This window comes from Aegilops tauschii, chromosome 6, assembly GCF_002575655.3.
Source record: "Aegilops tauschii subsp. strangulata cultivar AL8/78 chromosome 6, Aet v6.0, whole genome shotgun sequence".
NCBI lineage: Eukaryota > Viridiplantae > Streptophyta > Magnoliopsida > Poales > Poaceae > Aegilops > Aegilops tauschii.
This window is the reverse complement of record NC_053040.3, coordinates 371,970,814-371,990,183: the sequence shown is the minus strand read 5'-3', so window position 1 is coordinate 371,990,183 and position 19,370 is coordinate 371,970,814. Positions and strand designations below refer to the sequence as shown.

The following is a 19,370-nucleotide window of genomic DNA, read 5'->3' as shown; positions in this document are numbered from 1 at the left end:
TAGGTCCCCTATACTTGTGGGTCATCAGCCGGTAACTTCATCATCACCGTCCCCACGCCGTCGTGCTGACGGAACTCTCCCTCGGCCTCAACTGGATCAAGAGTACGAGGGACGTCATCGAGCTGAACGTGTGCTTAACACGGATGTGCCGTACGTTCGGTGCTAGAATCGGTCGGATCGTGAAGACGTACGACTACATCAACCGCGTTGATAAAACGCTTCCGCTTTCGATCTACGAGGGTACATGGACACACTCTCCCGCTCGTTGCTATGCATCACATAGATAGATCTTGCGTGATCGTAGGTAAATTGTTTGAAATACTGCGTTCCCCAACACAAACCGTATTAGAAAATTTCCATCATGTAAAATATGTTCATCATGTATAAGAGAATGTCCATCGCATATTAAAAATGTTAGAGCGTGTATTTATATAATGTTTATCATATTTAAAAAACTATGCATACATATTTTGAAAATGCATGAACAATTTCAAAAACTACATGAACAATTGAAAAAGTTTAAGAAACACTTTATAGTTATATGGAACATTTACAAAGAAGTGAACACTATGGCAAAATTCATGGACATTTTTTTCATGTAATTTAAAATGGATATATAAAAATACTGAGGAATTTGTTTAAACCGTTTTTCATTTCTATTTTTATCACGTATTGTAGAGCAAAGTGCACAATCGTGTGAATTTTCCATTTTCCTTTTATGTTTCTTTCCAACCTTTTCTTTCAATTAATGTTCTCAAATTTTAGAAAATGCTGACGGTATTTCGAGAAAAGCATTAAGAAGTTCTAAACTATGTCTATATTTTTTTATAAAAATAAAAAATGTAAAGAATCCATTTAAAAATTAGAATTCATAATTTTTTTCAACGTATTTGTTTAAAATGTTCTGAAATAATTGGAAAATTTACACATTGAAAAATATTGTTCATTTTTCTTTAAAATATTCATTTTTAATAGGTAAGTATTCTTTTTTAAAGCTAAAATAAAACCCAATTGAAAACTTGCAAAACGGGAGAAAAGACTAGAAAACCAATGAAACAGGAAAAAAATCACTCGTACTCTCGCTATAGCCCGAAGTGGGTCGGTATAGTCCGGGCGCATGTGCAACAGCTCCACAATGTGTACAATAAGCGACACATAGGAGGTGTGCTAATGCTACATCTTACTTACCGCAAGAGGAAGGATGTCACGCCCAAGATGCGACCCTATCCTAAAGGAACTCGAAGGTCCCACCAAGGATATAAGCGCATCTTGAAGACGCTTTTGCAAGGTGGATATCATTACATCGTACCATTACATAATAGTGGGGATACATTCAAGACATATAATGTCACATGAATACAACGATACATCATACATAAGATCAACATCCGACTACGGATGAAACACAAACAGAAGCTCAAACGACATCCACCCTGCTAGCCCAGGCTGCCGACCAGGAACCTATCCCTCGAACAAGAAGAAGCGGAACAAGAACTCCAAAACTATAAACATCGCTCTCGCGTCATGATCATCGGATAACCTGTACCTGCAACTGTTGTTGTAGTAAACCGTGAGCCATGAGGACTCAGCAATCCCATTACCATGGGTATCAAGACTAGCAAAGCTTAATGGGTAAAGAAGGGGTAAAGTGGTGAGGTTGCAGCAGCGACTAAGCAAAATATGGTGGCTAACTTACGAAACAAGAGCGAGAAGAGGAGCTTAGCAAGCGGTCGTCAACTAGTAATGATCAAGAAGTGATCCTGAACTCCTACTTACGTCAAACATAACCCAAAAACCGTGTTCTCCTCTCGAACAACCCCGAAAAGAGACAATCACGGTTACGCACGCGGTTGGTGTATTTTAGAAAAGTTTACTTCAAGTTTACTGCCACCGGATAGTAACAAATTCCCATCTGCCATATAACCACGGGCACGGCTCTCGAAAGTTTATACCCTGCAGGGGTGTCCCAACTTAGCCCATCACAAGCTCTCACGGTCAACGAAGGATATTCCTTCTCCCGGGAAGACCCGATCAGTCTCGGAATCCCGGTTACAAGACATTTCGACAAAGGTAAAACAAGACCGGCAAGACCACCCAACTGTGCCGACAAATCCCGATAGGAGCTGCACATATCTCGTTCTCGGGGCACACCGGATAAGCTAAGCGTACAAGTACCAACATAACCCAAGTTGCCAAGGGACGGTCCCGCACGGTGCTCTAGTTTGGACCAACACTCAGAGGAGCACTGGCCCGGGGGGGGGGGGTAAATAAAGATGACCCTCGGGCTCCAGAAACCCAAGGAAAAAAGGCTTAGGTGAGGCAAATGTAAAACCAAGGTTGGGCCTTGCTGGAGGAGTTTTATTCAAAGCGAACTGTCAAGGGGTTCCCATAACACCCAACCGCGTAAGGAACGCAAAATCAAGGAACATAACACCGGTATGACGGAAACTAGGGCGGCAAGAGTGGAACAAAACACCAGGCATAAGGCCGAGCCTTCCATCCTTTACCAAGTATAGAGATGCATTAATAATATAAGAGATATTGTGATATCCCAACATAAACATAACCCAACATGGAGCAATCTTCAACTTCACCTGCAACTAGCAACGCTATAAGAGGGGCTGAGCAAAAGCGGTAACGTAGCCAAACAACGGTTTGCTAGGAAGGGTGACAAAGGTTAGAGGTTCATGGCAATTTGGGAGGCTTGGCAACAAGTGGTAGGTAGCGCGACATAGCGATAGCATCGAGACACTAGCATAGCAATGATAGTAGTGAGATCCAAGGTGACGGTCATCTTGCCTGAAATCCCGCTAGGAAGAAGAACGAGTCCATGAAGAAGATGAAGCCACGAAGACGAACCAAGCGTAGACGAACGAATCCTCACGATCGCAACGAAACAGGAACTAACGAGAAGGAGCACAACCGGAAAGAAGCAAGCAACATGGTAAACACACCATACATAAACAAGACATGATGCTCAACCAAGTATGATGCATGACAAGGCTACATGAAGCTACTCATGGCAAGAGATGATGCATACAAGAACAACATAGCCAAACAAGTTTAAATGAGGCCGGAAACAACATATAACAATTCCGGTAAGTCCTCATATGCAAATTTCAAAATTGGTCCAGATCTGATTAGAACACAATGTTGAAGTTGTTAAACATCAAGTAAAAATGCACCAAGACAATCTACACGAATTTCTATTCAAGTTACATATAAAGTTCATTTAATTTGGAGCTACAGCCTAGAAGATATGAGCAAAACAAGTTAAACATGGCATGGATGCAAAATGCATTCAAACATCAAGCACACACCTCAAAACATGGATGCAACAAGGTAACATGAAACTACATGCAAAACTAAGCAAGTTTCATATAGAGCACACTCAAAACGGAACAACGGTTCAACACATACACATGAAACAAGTTTAAAGGACAAGCTGTCCAAAACAGCAACTAGGCATCTAGCAAGCATCAAAACAATATGCTACAGCACCTCAACATGAAAACAAAAGGCATGGACATGATATACAGGTAAAGCATGACAAAACATGAACAATAAGCTAACTCCAGAAATCACTAGAACATGCTCAAAAGGACATGGCAAGATTGCAAATAATAACAGTTCACAGACTTAGCAGAAAATCACTAGACATGGCAGAAATAACACCAGGTTGCAATGTTTAGAGCTATCAAACAACATGCTACAGTAACTTATCATGGCACACTTCACAAGCTTGTTGCACTCACCACAAGGCACACAAAAATACTTGGGTTGCACCACTGTAAAGATGGCATGAATATGCTCCTAAAACATGTAGACATCATGCTTAAAGGATGCACACACAAAATGCAATGAAAATGACAAAACAGCAAGTTCTGTTAACAGACAGCAGTTAACATCATATGGCACTCTTGCAACAATGATTAGGGCGTCAAGATGGACTCAAACAAGCATGGCACAATGGAATGAAATGAAGAGCATCTCACGATGAACATTTCGATATATTACGCATGCAAAACGAAGTTACGAGCAGGAAGTTATGGCATGGCAAAGGGGGCACCATAATGCAACAATTTTCGGGACTTAGAAGAAAATTCAACCTCGGATCTAGGGTTTGCACGGGTCCCGAGGTCGGCCGGAGATTAGAGGCCGCGACTCGGCTCGAGCTCCGGCGAGGTGGCAGCGGGGACGGGCGGATCCGGCGCGGGGGCACCCATTCCCGGCCGAATCTGGCCGGAGTTGGCGAGCACGGCCGCCGGGGCGCTGGCGCGGGCGCCGGCGGAGCTTGGGGCGGCGGCGTCCTGCGGGGGAGAGAGAGTAAGGCAGGGGAAGGAGAGAGAAGGAGAGAGGTGGCGCGGCGGCGGGGCTCACCCGCGGCGGCGGGGACGAGGCGGAGGCGGCGGGGGCTCACCGGACGGCGAGGGCGGCGCTCCCCCGATCTAGCACAGGATCGAGCGGGAGGAGCGCGGCTTGCGGGAGCCCGGGCGGCTGCGGATCGTGGCGGCGGGGCTCGGGCCCGGGCGGGCCTCAGCTGGGCTCCGCGGGCCGCGCGTGGAAGGGGACGCGGGGCGGACGCGTGGCGCCGTCCCGTTGGCTGGGCGCGCGTGTCTGGGCGAGGTGGCCGCGCCTGATTGGCCGAGGGCGACGGCGCGGCGGCGGTTGGCGGCGCGACAAGTGGCGGAGGAGGTGTGGCTGTGCACGGATTTCGAGGGGGAGGAAGAAGAAGGCCAAAAATGGCAGGGGAGACGTCTATATATAGCAAATTGCTAGGGTTTGGGGGGGTTTTGCTCCATTTCGGAGCCTCCGATCGCGATCCAACGGTTCGGGTCGGAGGAGGTTTTAGGTGGGCTGCAGGTGGGGATAGTGGGGTGGATTGGTGGGCTGTGAAGAAGACCATGGACTGAGAGAAGAGAGGGGAAGTGCAGCCCGACACCGTTTTCGAAGACTGAAAACGTCCGACGTTTGACCGGCAACGATGCCGCTATAAGCTTAACGGATGGGCTATCAAACGAGCTCCGAATGCGACGAAACTTGACAGGCGCTCTGTCTACACTATAATAAGACCGCACGCCAAGTTTCATCCCATTCCGAGAACATTTTTCGGCCACTTATAAAATAATATTTCGGAGGTGCCGGGGCACGTGCGAGTGTGAACAAGGGCTCGGAACGAACAACGGAGAGAGCCGGAAGACCGGGACAGATGCAAGTTTTGAAAATATGACGATGCAATGCAGATGATGACATGGCAAAATGCAACACGCAAGCACATGACATGGCAATGACGGCGAATAACTGGAGGAACCTGGCGCATCGAATTCGGGGCGTTACAAAGGAAGCTTCGCCTTAGCGGGTCGGCCCCGTAGATGGGATTTGGGTAGTTTCAATGGACCATCGTCACCAATAGATATGTGCCAAACAAGGTCAATGCATCAACAATTTCTATATCACTATATGGCCTAAATTTCCTAGAAAACACACAACCTTAGGAAAACCCTATTGGACTCTTAAGGAACCAGAAGTAGGTGTTTCGTACACCGCCACACCTCCAAATCCACCACTAGGGTAGTTGTCGGTGTGGATGACTATCTATGGGGTGGTTTGGCCCCTTTGTGGTTCGGCGAAGGGACTGCACAAAACGTAAAGAGCGGGTACAGCAGAAGACACAAGGATTTTACCCAGGTTTGGGCCACCTTTAAGGTGTAATACCCTACTCCTACTTTTGGTGAATTGATAACGTGTGAGCACAAGTACACGTACTACATACGGATGAAAAATGGCAAGCATAACGGAGCATGGGAATGACATGCAACAAGGAGTGCAGTGAGCTGACCCAACCGTGCGATAGCTCTTTGTTGCAACGACTAAATTTTTCTTGTTAAAAGATGCAGTATGCGATCGCCTGCAGTATGGCTCTTCCTGGGCTATGCCTAGCACCGGTTGATTGTTTTGGCCAGTTTTTAGGGTTTGTGGTCTGGATTTTGTCTCTTTTTTCGCCATTTCTAGTTTTGCTTCTTTTTTCATTTCTTTTTACATTTTTATAATTTCTACTTCATTCCATTTCCTTTTTTAGGTTTTCTTCTCTCTTTTTTTTCTTTTTCATTTTCTTTTTTGGTTCTATTTTTGTGTTTCCTTTTTCTTTTCTTTCCTCCTAATTTGTTTTTTCTTCGTGCATATCTAAATTTCTTTTGTGTATTTAAATGGTTTGCCATGAATTATAAACTTTGATAGTGTATTGGAAAATGTTCATCATGTATTAAATTTTATGATGTACAAAAATATTCATGGATTTTTAAAAAAATGTTTATAATCAATAAAATCTTCCTCATGCATTAATAAATGTACATGATTATTAAAGCATGTTTATGGTGTCTTAAAAATGTTTATTGGGTATTTTAAAATGCTCAAACTGTATTAGAAAATTTCCATCATGTATAAGAGAATGTCCATCGCATATTAAAAATGTTAGAGCGTGTATTTATATAATGTTTATCATATTTAAAAACTATGCATACATATTTTGTAAATGCATGAACAATTTCAAAAACTACATGAACAATTGAAAAAGTTTAAGAAACACTTTATAGTTATATGGAACATTTACAAAGAAGTGAACACTATGGAAAAATTCATGGACATTTTTCTCATGTAATTTAAAATGGATATATAAAAATAGTGAGGAATTTGTTTAAACCGTTTGTCATTTCTATTTTTATCACGTATTGTAGAGCAAAGTGCACAATCGTGTAAATTTTCCATTTTCCTTTTATGTTTCTTTCCAACTTTTTCTTTCAATTAATGTTCTCCAATTTTAGAAAATGCTGAAGGTATTTCGAGAAAAGCATTAAGAAGTTCTAAACTATGTCTATAATTTTTTATAAAAATAAAAAATGTAAAGAATCCATTTAAAAATTAGAATTCATAATTTTTTCAACGTATTTGTTTAAAATGTTTTGAAATAATTGAAAAATTTACACATTGAAAAATATTGTTCATTTTTCTTTAAAAATATTCATTTTTAATAGGTACGTATTCTTTTTTAAAGCTAAAATAAAACCCAATTGAAAACTTGCAAAACGGGAGAAAACACTAGAAAACCAATGAAACAGGAAAAAAATCACTCGTACTCTCGCTATAGCCCGAAGTGGGTTGGTATAGTCAGGGCGCATGTGCAACAGCTCCACAATGTGTACAATAAGCGATACATAGGAGGTGTGCTAATGCTACATCTTACTTACCGCGAGAGGAAGGAAGCTTCGCCTTAGCGGGTCGGCCCCGTAGATGGGATTTGGGTAGTTTCAATGGACCATCGTCATCAATAGATTTGTGCCAAACAAGGCCAATGCATCAACAATTTGTATATAACTACATGGCCTAAATTTCCTAGAAAACACACAACCTTAGGAAAACCCTATTCGACTCTTAAGGAACCAGAAGTAGGTGTTTCGTACACCAGCACACCCCCAAATCCACCACTAGGGTAGTTGTTGGTGTGGATCGACTATCTATGGGGTGGTTTGGCCCCTTTGTGGTCCGGCGAAGGGACTGCACAAAACGCAAAGAGCGGGTACAGCAGAAGACACAAGGATTTTACCCAGGTTTGGGCCACCTTTGAGGTGTAATACCCTACTCCTACTTTTGGTGAATTGATAACGTGTGAGCACAAGTACACGGAGCGATCTCCCCCGACTAGGTGCTAAGGGAAGGCAGCTACACGAGCAAGTATGCGTGGGGTTTGAATGGGTTCGAACCCTTGTAAAGGTTGTCCTGGCTCTCCTTTTATAGCTCAAGGGGTTATCATAGTGGCAAAACAGTCGTTATCTAGTGATTAGATAGCGAATAGTGCTTTCATACCTAACTCTGCTAGTTAGGACAATAAGCATTTAATGCATCGCTAGGTGTCATGAGGAGGAGAAACCCCGACAAGGATGCATCACCGCTTCCCCAGCTAACTCCTATTAGCTTGACACGCCATTTGAACGGGTGTCAATAAAGGTTATCTTCTCTCCAGCGTGCCGACACGTGCCGACAAATTCCACCCTGCTACCTGCGGGCTCGACACCTCACCGGTCAGCGACCAGCTGGCTGGTGAGGTGGAGCGCTAGTAGTTGGCGGGAGTTTGGTAGCCATGGATTTTGTCGGGCCTCTGCCTTGCCGGCTCGATCTTGTCGGCAAGGGCTACTTCCAGTGCTTTGTCTTGAAGCTTGTCATTGTTCTTGGTCTTCTTGATGCACTCCTTTACCTTGAGTTGGTCTCCAGCAAGGCCCCTTGCCAGGAGTGCCCCACTATCTGTGCATAAGTCCGGGGTATTAAGGACCCCGTTCTTAGTGCACCGACCGTAGTTAATCAACCGGCCTATAATCCTTGAAACTGTTCCCAGTTTTGGGAAGCTTGTAGCAGCTTATGTCAGGTTTTCTACTCATTTTCGCTTTTTATTTTTCTCTCCGCCTTTCCCTTTTTTTTGTTATTTTTCATGAATTTCGGAGACAACAGGTTTTTTCATATCCAAAATCTTTTTTCAAATTTGTGAAATCAAATCCATGAACACTATTTGAAACTCATTTTTTTCAAATACGTGAACTTCATTCAAATTCATTAACTTTTTCCAAATCCATCAACCTTTTGAATTTCACGAACATTTTTCAAAATTATTTTTTATTCATTAACTTTATCAAATTTATAATATTTTTTGAATCCATGAACAATTTTAAAATTCTCAAACATTTTCCAAAATTTAAATCTTTTTTTAGATTGGAGAACTATTTGGAACTTCAAGTTTTATATAATCGATGAACATTTTTTGAAATTTGTGATTTTTTTTTTAAAATACGAATTTTGTGATGTATAGAAAATCGAAAGAACTTTCTTTTTCTTCTAAACTAGCAACTGTTGGTGTTTCCTGTAGAGTGAGCGAGTCTGGCGAGTGGGCGAGCGTGGAGAGGCGAGCGCTAATTTGGGCGTCGGCCCACCAAGTTTTTCGTGCGAGTATTGGACCTCTCACCTTCTTTTTTTAGTATTACTCATAGAAGTTACTCCCTCCGTTTTTATTTACTCCTCATATTAGTTTTAGTCAAAGTCAAGCTTTACAAACTTTGACAATGTTTATAGACAAAAATATTAACATATACAATAACAAATCAATACCATTAGATTCGTTGTTGAATGTACTTCCACATCATATAGATTTGTTATGCTAAATATTTATATTCATTTCTATAAATTTAGTCAAACTTTACAAAGTTTGACTTCAGTCAACTCTAATACGCAGAGTAAATAAAAACAGAGGGAGAACTTTGTATTTTTCTTATAGCTTAGATTCAAATCAATTTATCCATAATTGTTATGAGTGTGGATAAAAATTCAGATGTTCGTAAAAAAGGAGTTGTCATCTTTTCTAGTCCGACTAACACGCGCTACATGGGGTAACAACCAAATAAGCTCCACTAACACAGCCTATGAAGCGAGGCTAACTTAGCAGCCCAGCCAAATGTTCTCAACAAAAAACGAAGGAAAAGGAACTAAAAAAAAAAGAAAAACGTTTGCAGCCGGCCGGCCGAGTGCATCGTTGGATCCAGTCATGATCGAAGCGTGTGCATTTAGCCGCGCCATCCCAGACACGATCCAAATGAGTGGCTGTGGAGGCCCACGCACCGCCCGCGACCCGGTTTTCTTCCTTATCTACTCGATCCCCATTCCATTTTGCTTTCTTCCCCGCTACCATCAGATCAATCCCACACCGACTTACCCGGCCGCGACAAGCGAGTCGCCGGTGCAAGGGGGAGTGCACGGTCGAGGCGTGCTCGTCGCCATGGCTATCAGCAGCTGGTGCACTCCTCTCCATGGTCGTCGCCCCGGATGGCTTGGAGGTGTTACAACCGCCGGCTTCAAGTGCTACAAACCCACGGCGCCCATGCTACAATGGTGGTGAGCGGGCGGCAGCGAATGCTGCAACCATGCTTGCGACAAGCTACAACCATCATGGACCACGTGACATATGCAGTAAGCAATCCAAACAATTCAAAAGGCTACAACCATTATGGCGCGAGCTAAAACCGGCACGGCTAGATGCTACGAGCCGCAAGGTGGAGCTCAGCTACGAGCTTCAACTGTGGGCGAGCGGTGCTGCAACCAGTGGGATTTTTTTTTGTTGGAACCGTCCGGCAAAAAGTTGCATCCAGACGACCAGCCTTTTTGCTGGCACCGCCTTTTTTGTTTTGCTACATAAGTTTTTTTTGTTGGAGTGATGAGTTGTCTTTTGTTGCGACCGCCGACATGATTTTTGGAGGCGGCATGCCTAATTCTTTTTTGTTGGCATCACCTTTTTGTTTTGGTACAATCTGCAAGGTTTTTTTGTTGGATCGTCTAGATGTCTTGTTGCGGCCGCCCGTGGTGAAAGCATGTTTTTTGCTGGAACCGTGATGTGTTTTGCTGAAACTGCGTGTGTTTTGCTACAACCGGAGATGTCTTCTTGCCGGTGGAAGCCGCCGGCGGTGAGCCAAATGTGGATTGACGTCGGAAATGCTACAATGTACAATTGCATGCACAAGCTGAACAGAAACAGGGGGAATATCTGTGTTTCTATGTGTGTTGAAACTCGTAGGATCCCGACGAATGTACGGGGACCGATCTAGGACGGAGGGCGGCGGGGTGCTGGGAGCGCGGGGAGAGGCCGGTGGTCGGCAAGCACGAGAGGCGAGGGGCGGTCACGAGCAAGAGGAGCCGCTTATGGGAAGAATGTCTTTTTTCCATGTGCAACTCATACGGGCTGAGGAAGGAGAAGGTTGACCTGATCCAACGGGTGTTACCGAGCGAATCGGACGAGTGCGCGGCGCACTTCTGAAATTTCGACCGGCCGATCGGCGCCTATCACCGTATAAAAGAACAGCAAAGCCAATTAGACGAGAATGTGCCCAGGTCAACACCGGAATAGCGATCCTCCAATAAGACGGCGACACATGGGTGCACGTGACGACGACCTTCCTTCTGGAATTGTCCTAGCGCTTGCCTGCACGGCTGTCTGTCGGCCCGACCAGACCGGCCTCGAAACCTACGCACGGAAACGAACTCACCGACAGTTTTACCAGCCCCAAGGCACACGGCCAGTCGGGGCCCACTTGCCATCCAGCGAGCGCGAGTGCGTCCCCCGGTGCAACTTGGAATTCACGTCCTTCGAGCGGTAGAATCGGATCTAACCTTCGAGCGATAGTAGATGGAAGACGGTAGAATTGGATACGATTAATCTCGCAATCAGCGTGCCAATCCCTATCCGGTAAGACAGCGAGAGGCCGGGCGGCGTAGAGCTCGGCGCCGATGGCTGGCCGTCTATCGCGGAACGTGCGGCCAGGCGTGAGCCGGGCGGGGTCCGCCACGAGGGAGGATACGCCGCTCGCGAGATCAGGTGGTATATTGGAGAAGACGTCAACGGAGCGTGGGTGCGTGTGTCTTGGACTATTGCCTTGCCAAAGACGACGATCTCTCTTCGCCTCTCCGTCCCCCCCAGCCCCCAGGTCTCCTCCTCCGCTCGTCTCCGGTGAGTTCCTTCTCCAAAGCCTCAGTATTGATTCTCCCTTCGCTCGATCTGTGTTTGTTCATCACCGCGGTCTCGATCAAACGCCGCGCGAAGTTAGGATTCCGCGGGCTTCCTGCTTTGGTGGTTGGTGGGGTGGGGTCGGGTGGGGGTGGGTGTTGTTCATTCATCGGCTTTCTTGGCGAGACGCCACATGCTTTAGGTTAGAATTACTGTGCGCGGAAGAGTTGGGGAGCTGTTCGATCATGCCGTGAGGGTTAGCAATCTCCGCTTGTTTCCTTGTGTGTCAGTTCATGTTGTGGAGCAGAGATCAGTGGCTTTGTTCCTTTGTTCCTTGCGCAGTTGATGAAATTATAACTACAGGATGCTTCAGAGCCTTCCAGTTCTAGTTACAGAAAGTTTGGTCTCGTCTGCACCATGAAACACGGAATCGGTGTGGCCGGTAGAGGTCTAGAGATTCTGTTAGTCTGTCAAGTGTGGAACTCGTGGTATCTTTTGCACTGGCTGCGTGTGGAAGGCTAATTTTAGGCTGTGCCGTTGATCCAAAATTAGGTGAACAGACCGGGTGTCAAGTCTTTGCTATTGTTGGCTCTGTTCGATGGACGGCTGCTGTTGGAACAGGGGTTTCCACTTCTTTTTGTCTATAATTAAGTAATAAATCAAATAAAGCATGATCTATTCTCCTGGTACGTATAAAAGCAAGGCAAATCTCTCTAGCTACCTTGGGGGTTGGTTGTTGGAAGAAGCAACCACTAGCTTCGTTGGAGATCCATCAAAGGAACTAACGAGGCTAGAGGTTGGTTCTTCTAGCAAGTTGGGGGCCGCAAGTGTCTGGTCATTTCCTGCCCTTGTACCATATCTCCAGCCGTTTTCCAGGTTAGTTGGTCTGCCACTGTAGGAGATTTTTCATTTGATAAACGTGCCATGATTAATGGTTCACTCTCAGCATGCAGCGTGGGTGCAAATTTGATGAGTGGTGGCCCTGCTAAATATTACTCTCTCCGTCCCAAAATAAGTGTCTCAACTTTGTACTACTAACTTTGGGACGGATGGAGTAGGAAAATAAACATCCTAAGTTACATTCCAAACATCCCCAAACCTTAAACTATGGTGCTTGATCCGAAATTCATGGGCGCGGGGACTGATATAATGTTAGGACCGCCAAAATTTCGTCAGTGAATATGATTAATTGTTACAAGAGATAAATGAAGTGTTCCTGTCATTTTTCGCTGGACACAAAGAGCCGCCGTTTTTTACGATGTTTCTCCGATTTTTATTTCATAATATTACTTATGCCTATGATTTTTTTTCTGCATGTTTTAAACGATAAAAAATGCAAAAAGAATATAAAAAAACTGGGATATGCTTCAAGTTTAACGATTTTTCAAATTACAGGTTAGCATTGAAGTTTAATTGTTCAGGGTCCAGGTGGATCAAGCACCAGGGTTAATAAATATAACTGTTATCTATTTAGCTAGTGCTTGTTGTGGTTTACTAGTACTAAATTAGCATACCAGAATGCAGATTTAGATGTTCCTTTCCAAAGTTCCATACTGGTGAATTTGTTTGGATTCTTCATCATCTACCTTGAAATAAAATAAACTGATGAATCTGCCCTTGTTTCTCGGTTCTCTCATTTCTTGAAAATTCTTCAACTTGTGAGTCTGATCTTCAGCATCCTTCGTTTAACACTTGAAATGCAGCATTTAGTACTTCGGTTGATGGCCTCGCCTGCAGCAGCAGCAGCAGCATCAGAGTTCACTCGGGAAACTGTTCGCCGGTCGCTGATCGCAATCTCTCAGTCCCTCCCTGAGACTTCGCTCCTGAACCCCAAGGTCAACACACCAAGCACCACCCCTGGGGCAAACGGATATCGCGACGATGGGGCAGCGAAGTGCAGATCGAAGCTGATCTCGATCTCGTACCCGTCCACTCCTGATGCCCTATCCACGCCGTGCCCCCAGAAGAACGCTGCAACCGTGTGATCACTGACGCCTAAGCGTGCATACATAAGTGTTTTTCTTCTTCTGAAGTTCTTCACCCTTCTGCTGTCTTGGTCTAGGGGTGGAATGGATGTACTCCAGTGTGTTTCCTGTGTTTAAACTGAAACATTTGGGAAGGAAATGAAGACAATTGTACAGTGAACTGTGGTATGATACACGAACTAGCTGCTGTAAACGAGTTTGTGGTTCCAATTTCTTGCAATCTCATAGTCTGTGGCGATTAGCACTATTTGTTGAAGGGGTTAAAGATATTAAGACTGACTAGCACATATGCCCATGCGTTGTAAAGGGAGAGATATTTATTACGAGAAGCAACGGGAGAGAAATGATGGGCGTGTTTGGTTGCCCGCATAAGGTCCAATCAGGCCCGCGCGGGAAGGATCCAGCCTGTTTGATAGCCTGCATACACTATTGGGCCTGCATCGCACGCTTCTTAAAGCACCTCTGGGTCTGGCTCGCTGGAAACCCAGAATCGGCAGTTTCTCTGGAGCCAGGTCGAGCGGAAGCGCAGCGAGCGGGCCCCGAGGAGAAACGAGAGGGATGCGAGCTGTTTAGGTGGTGTCTTCTTCAACCTCCAATAAGCTCCTCTCTAATCTCCTCTCTTCCATGTCCCTCTAATCTACACAACGGTGCTTCGATTCGATGTAAGCTCTACACGAAAAGATGCACATCGATGCTAGGGTTCCATTCAGGCGATCGGTTTGTAGTTTCGTCGACCATACATGCTCAATCTCTTGTTCCCGTTTGGAGCTGTTTTGGACAAATTTTGTCAGATTCGTCGCACACGATCGATTGTTTGAAATTTTCTTTGACCAACAGCCTAATCTCGTCGTTCTGCACAACATCCGTGTTGCAAGTTTCCTGTTTCGACGATCGTAGACGATCGTCGCCGTCGTTCATCTCGGCCTTCTCTCCATGATCCTACTGCAATTCAGCCGCCATGGCGCGCACACTGACGGAGTTCTTCTCCTTTGTTCTCTGCCACCGACGGGGTCGATCATCTCGGCCGCCTCTCTCTCATCCCACTACACTGGAGTCGTTCCGGCGTCGATCATCTCGGCCTCCTCTCTCGTCCTACTGCACGGACGATACCATGGCGCGATGTAACGCCCGGATAATTAGGCTACAGTAAAACTCTCCTAATGATGCCATGTCATCTCTGTTTACTGTTGCTAAACTCTCGTTAGTTCAAAACCCGTTCAAAAGTCAAATTCAAAATATGTCAAACAACAAAAGTTTTCAAAAGTTGAAACAAAAATGTTCGGGCAGTGCCAAAAATGGCATAGGTAATTATGGTGTAGAAGACACAATTTTATAAAATACTTAAATGCCCTAAATTAAATAAAACAGAAAAGGAAAAGAAAAGAAAATACAAAAGCAGAAGACAAAAGAAAAAAAGAAGAGAAAAGGACCCCCCCGGACCAGACGGCCCAGCTCACAGCCAAGCCGGCCCACCTGGCCCATCCGGCCGACCCGGCCCGTTCCCCCGGTCGCTCTCTCCCCTTCCCTGTTCCCCCGACCAGGGTCGGAACAGGGGCGCGTCCCCACCGGACCCCCTCGCCGGCGTCGAGGAGGGGATAAGATCGCCAGCGCCCCCGCCTCCTCGGGCCCCTCTCCCACTCGCCCCGCTCTCCGCCTCTCCCTCTCCCCTCAGATCCACCTCGCTCCCCCTCGTTCCCCACCGCATCCGAGCGCCGCCATGGCCACGCCGTCGTAGAAGACGCGACCACCGTCGTCCGTTCGTCGCCCTGGCAAGTCCTGCAGCTCCGCCGTCGTCCGCTGCTTCGACCGGTGCACCCCGTTGGAGTCCGGAGCCATCGCAACGCCCACGACGCCGCTGTCTTCCTCCTCTGCTCCGACAAGCTACGCCGCCGCTCTTCACCAACTCCGGCGACGCCCCTGCAGCTACTAAACCCCCAAGGGCCACCGTGTGTGCCGCTCGGTGAGCCCCCGCTTCCTCCCCTCTCTCGCGCGCCCTAGCTAGCTGTCGCCGTAGCTCCCGAACGCTCCGCCGCGGATCTCGTCGCCGACAAGTCTCCGGTGACCAAATGGTCACGGGCCCGTGCCGGTTGCACTCACCGCGCCCCGTAGATCCTCCCCAACCTCTCCGTTTGTTCGCTAGCTCGCCCTAGCTCCAATCTTCTTGAGCTCCCGAACGCGTCGCCGCACGCGCTCGTCGCCGGCAGCCGTCCGGTGACCCCTTTTGTCCCAGGCTTGTGCCGTTGTGCTCGCGCGCGCACGTAGGCCTCGCCCCGCCCTTCTGTTGGCCCAGTAGCATGCCGCATCACCGTTGCCGTTGCTCGCCCGAAACACCTCGCCGTCGATGAGCTCGATGCGCCCTTCTCCGGCCACCGCAGCTCGCAAGACCACCATCAACCGACGCGTCGTCGTCTTGCCGTTCTAACGCGCCCGGCCGCGCTCGATTTGGTGCCCCGTAGGCTAATCCCGACGCTCGCCGGCGTTCGGTCGCTCGCGAGCTCGCCGGAGCTACTCTGGCGGCTCCGCTGAGCTGGCACACCGTGAAGGAAATATGCCCTAGAGGCAATAATAAAGTTATTATTTATTTCCTTATATCATGATAAATGTTTATTATTCATGCTATAATTGTATTAACTGGAAACATAATACATGTGTGAATACATAGACAAACAAAGTGTCACTAGTATGCCTCTACTTGACTAGCTCGTTAATCAAAGATGGTTATGTTTCCTAGCCATAGACATAAGTTGTCATTTGATTAACGAGATCACCTCATTAGGAGAATGACGGGATTGACTTGACTCATTCCGTTAGCTTAGCACTCGATCGTTTAGTATGTTGCTATTGCTTTCTTCATGACTTATACATGTTCCTATGACTATGAGATTATGCAACTCCCGTTTACCGGAGGAACACTTTGTGTGCTACCAAACGTCACAACGTAAATGGGTGATTATAAAGGTGCTCTACAGGTGTCTCCAAAGGTACTTGTTGGGTTGGCGTATTTCGAGATTAGGATTTGTCACTCCAATTGTCGGAGAGGTATCTCTGGGCCCACTCGGTAATGCACATCACTATAAGCCTTGCAAGCATTGTGACTAATGAGTTAGTTGCGGGATGATGTGTTACGGAACGAGTAAAGAGACTTGCCGGTAACGAGATTGAACTAGGTATCGAGATACCGACGATCAAATCTCGGGCAAGTAACATACCGGTGACAAAGGGAACAACGTATGTTGTTATGCGGTCTGACCGATAAAGATCTTCATAGAATATGTGGGAGCCAATATGGGCATCCAGGTCCCGCTATTGGTTATTGACCGGAGACGTGTCTCGGTCATGTCTACATAGTTCTCAAACCCGTAGGGTCCGCACGCTTAACGTTACGATGACAGTTTTATTGAGTTTTGATGTACCGAAAGAGTTTGGAGTCCCGGATGAGATCGGGGATATGACGAGAAGTCTCGAAATGGTCGAGACGTAAAGATCAATATATTGGACGACTATATTCGGACTTCGGAAAGGTTCCGAGTGATTCGGGTATTTTTGGAGTACCGGAGAGTTACGGGAATACGTATTGGGCCTTATTGGGCCATACGGGAAAGAAGAAAAAGGGCCTCAAGGGTGGCCGCACCCCTCCCCTTGGTCTGGTCCGAATTGGACTAGGGAAGGGGGGCGCCCCCTTCCTTCCTTCTCTTTTTCCCTTCCTCTTTTCCTATTCCATATGGGAGGTGGAATCCTACTAGGACTAGGGAGTCCTAGTAGGACTCCACACTTGGTGCGCCCCCTCCTTGGGCCGGCCTCCTCCTCCCTTGCTCCTTTATATACGGGGGCAGGGGGGCACCCCAGGGACACAACAATTGATCCTTGAGATCTCTTAGCCGTGTGCGGTGCCCCCCTCCACCATATTACACCTCGATAATACCGTTGCGGAGCATAGGCGAAGCCCTGCGTCGGTGGAACATCATCATCGTCACCACGCCGTTGTGCTGACGAAACTCTCCCTCAACACTCGGCTGGATCGGAGTTTGAGGGACGTCATCGAGCTGAACGTGTGTAGAACTCGGAGGTGCCGTGCGTTCGGTACTTGATCGGTCGGATCGTGAAGACGTACGACTACATCAACCGCGTTGTGTTAACGCTTCCGCTATCGGTCTACGAGGGTACGTGGACAACACTCTCCCCTCTCGTTGCTATGCATCACCATGATCTTGCGTGTGCGTAGGAATTTTTTTGAAATTACTACGTTCCCCAACAGTGGCATCCGAGCCTGGTTTTATGCGTTGATGCTATGCACGAGTAGAACACAAGTGAGTTGTGGGCGATATAAGTCATACTGCTTACCAGCATGTCATACTTTGGTTCGGCGGTATTGTGAGATGAAGCGGCCCGGACCGACATTACGCGTACACTTACGCGAGACTGGTTTCACCGTTCGGAGCACTCGTTGCTTAAAGGTGACTGGCGGGTGTCTGTCTCTCTCACTTTAGTTGAACCGAGTGTGGCTACGCCCGGTCCTTGCGAAGGTTAAAACAGCACCAACTTGACAAACTATCGTTGTGTTTTTGATGCGTAGGTAAGAACGGTTCTTGCTAAGCCTGTAGCAGCCACGTAAAACTTGCAACAACAAAGTAGAGGACGTCTAACTTGTTTTTGCAGGGCATGTTGTGATGTGATATGGTCAAGACATGATGTGGTATAATTTGTTGTATGAGATGATCATGTTTTGTAACCGAGTTATCGGCAACTGGCAGGAGCCATATGGTTGTCGTTTTATTGTATGCAATGCAATCGCCATGTAATGCTTTACTTTATCACTAAGCGGTAGCGATAGTCGTAGAAGCATAAGATTGACGAGACGACAACGATGCTACGATGGAGATCAAGGTGTCGCGCCGGTGACGATGGTGATCATGACAGTGCTTCGGAGATGGAGATCACTAGCACGATGCTTCGGAGATGGAGATCACAAGCGCAAGATGATGATGGCCATATCATATCACTTATATTGATTGCATGTGATGTTAATCCTTTATGCATCTTATCTTGCTTTGTTTGACGGTAGCATTATAAGATGATCCTTCACTAAATTATCAAAGTATAAGTGTTCTCCCTGAGTATGCACTTTTGCGAAAGTTCTTCGTGCTGAGACACCACGTGATGATCGGGTGTGATAGGCTCTACGTTCAAATACAACGGGTGCAAAACAGTTGCACACGCGGAATACTCAGGTTAAACTTGACGAGCCTAGCATATAACAGATATGGCCTCGGAACACGGAGACCGAAAGGTCGAGCGTGAATCATATAGTAAATATGATCAACATAGTGATGTTCACCATTGAAACTACTCCATCTCACGTGATGATCGGACATGGTTTAGTTGATATGGATCACGTGGTCACTTAGAGGATTAGAGGGATGTCTATCTAAGTGGGGGTTCTTAAGTAATATGATTAATTGAACTTAAATTTATCATGAACTTAGTCCTGATAGTATTTTGCAAATTATGTTATAGATCAATAGCTCGCGTTGTTGCTTCCCTGTGTTTATGTTTGATATGTTCCTAGAGAAAAATTATGTTGAAAGATGTTAGTAGCAAAGATGCGGATTGGATCCGTGATCTGAGGATTATCCTCATTGCTGCACAGAAAAATTATGTCCTTGATGCACCGCTAGGTGACAGGCCTATTGCAGGAGCAGATGCAGACGTTATGAACGTTTGACTAGCTCAATATGATGACTACTTGATAGTTTAGTGCACCAGGCTTAACAGCTTAGAATCGGGACTTCAAAGACGTTTTGAACGTCATGGAACATATAAGATGTTCCAGGAGTTGAAGTTAATATTTCAAG

At 46.3% G+C, this 19,370-nt stretch overlaps 1 protein-coding gene and 1 long non-coding RNA gene across 3 annotated transcripts; one reads left to right on the top strand and one right to left on the bottom strand.

Annotated features, from left to right (window-relative positions):
- Positions 1–1,311: 1,311 nt before the first annotated feature.
- On the bottom strand, positions 1,312–4,289 carry LOC141025388 (uncharacterized). The gene is made up of 3 exons (XR_012186865.1): positions 4,110–4,289; positions 2,800–2,903; positions 1,312–1,552 (listed from the first exon to the last, which is right to left on the bottom strand). It is a non-coding gene; the product is annotated as an uncharacterized lncRNA (long non-coding RNA).
- A 7,140-nt stretch (positions 4,290–11,429) lies between these two features.
- Positions 11,430–13,711, top strand: LOC109755362 (uncharacterized). 2 transcript variants are annotated; one of them, XM_040392660.3, is made up of 2 exons: positions 11,430–11,536; positions 13,237–13,711. In XM_040392660.3, the coding sequence occupies exon 2, from the start codon at positions 13,255–13,257 to the stop codon at positions 13,516–13,518; it is 264 nt and encodes an 87-aa protein (XP_040248594.1). In that variant the 5' UTR covers positions 11,430–11,536; positions 13,237–13,254; the 3' UTR covers positions 13,519–13,711. The 2 variants fall into 2 exon arrangements, with proteins under 2 accessions (XP_040248594.1, XP_020169864.1); XM_020314275.4 differs by lacking the exon at positions 11,430–11,536 and adding an exon at positions 11,689–12,409.
- The last annotated feature ends 5,659 nt before the right edge of the window (positions 13,712–19,370 follow it).

What these genes read in the sequence shown, in the direction of transcription:
- LOC109755362 (XM_040392660.3), top strand. Translation starts at nt 13,255, where the DNA reads ATGGCCTCGCCTGCAGCAGCAGCAGCAGCATCAGAGTTCACTCGGGAA.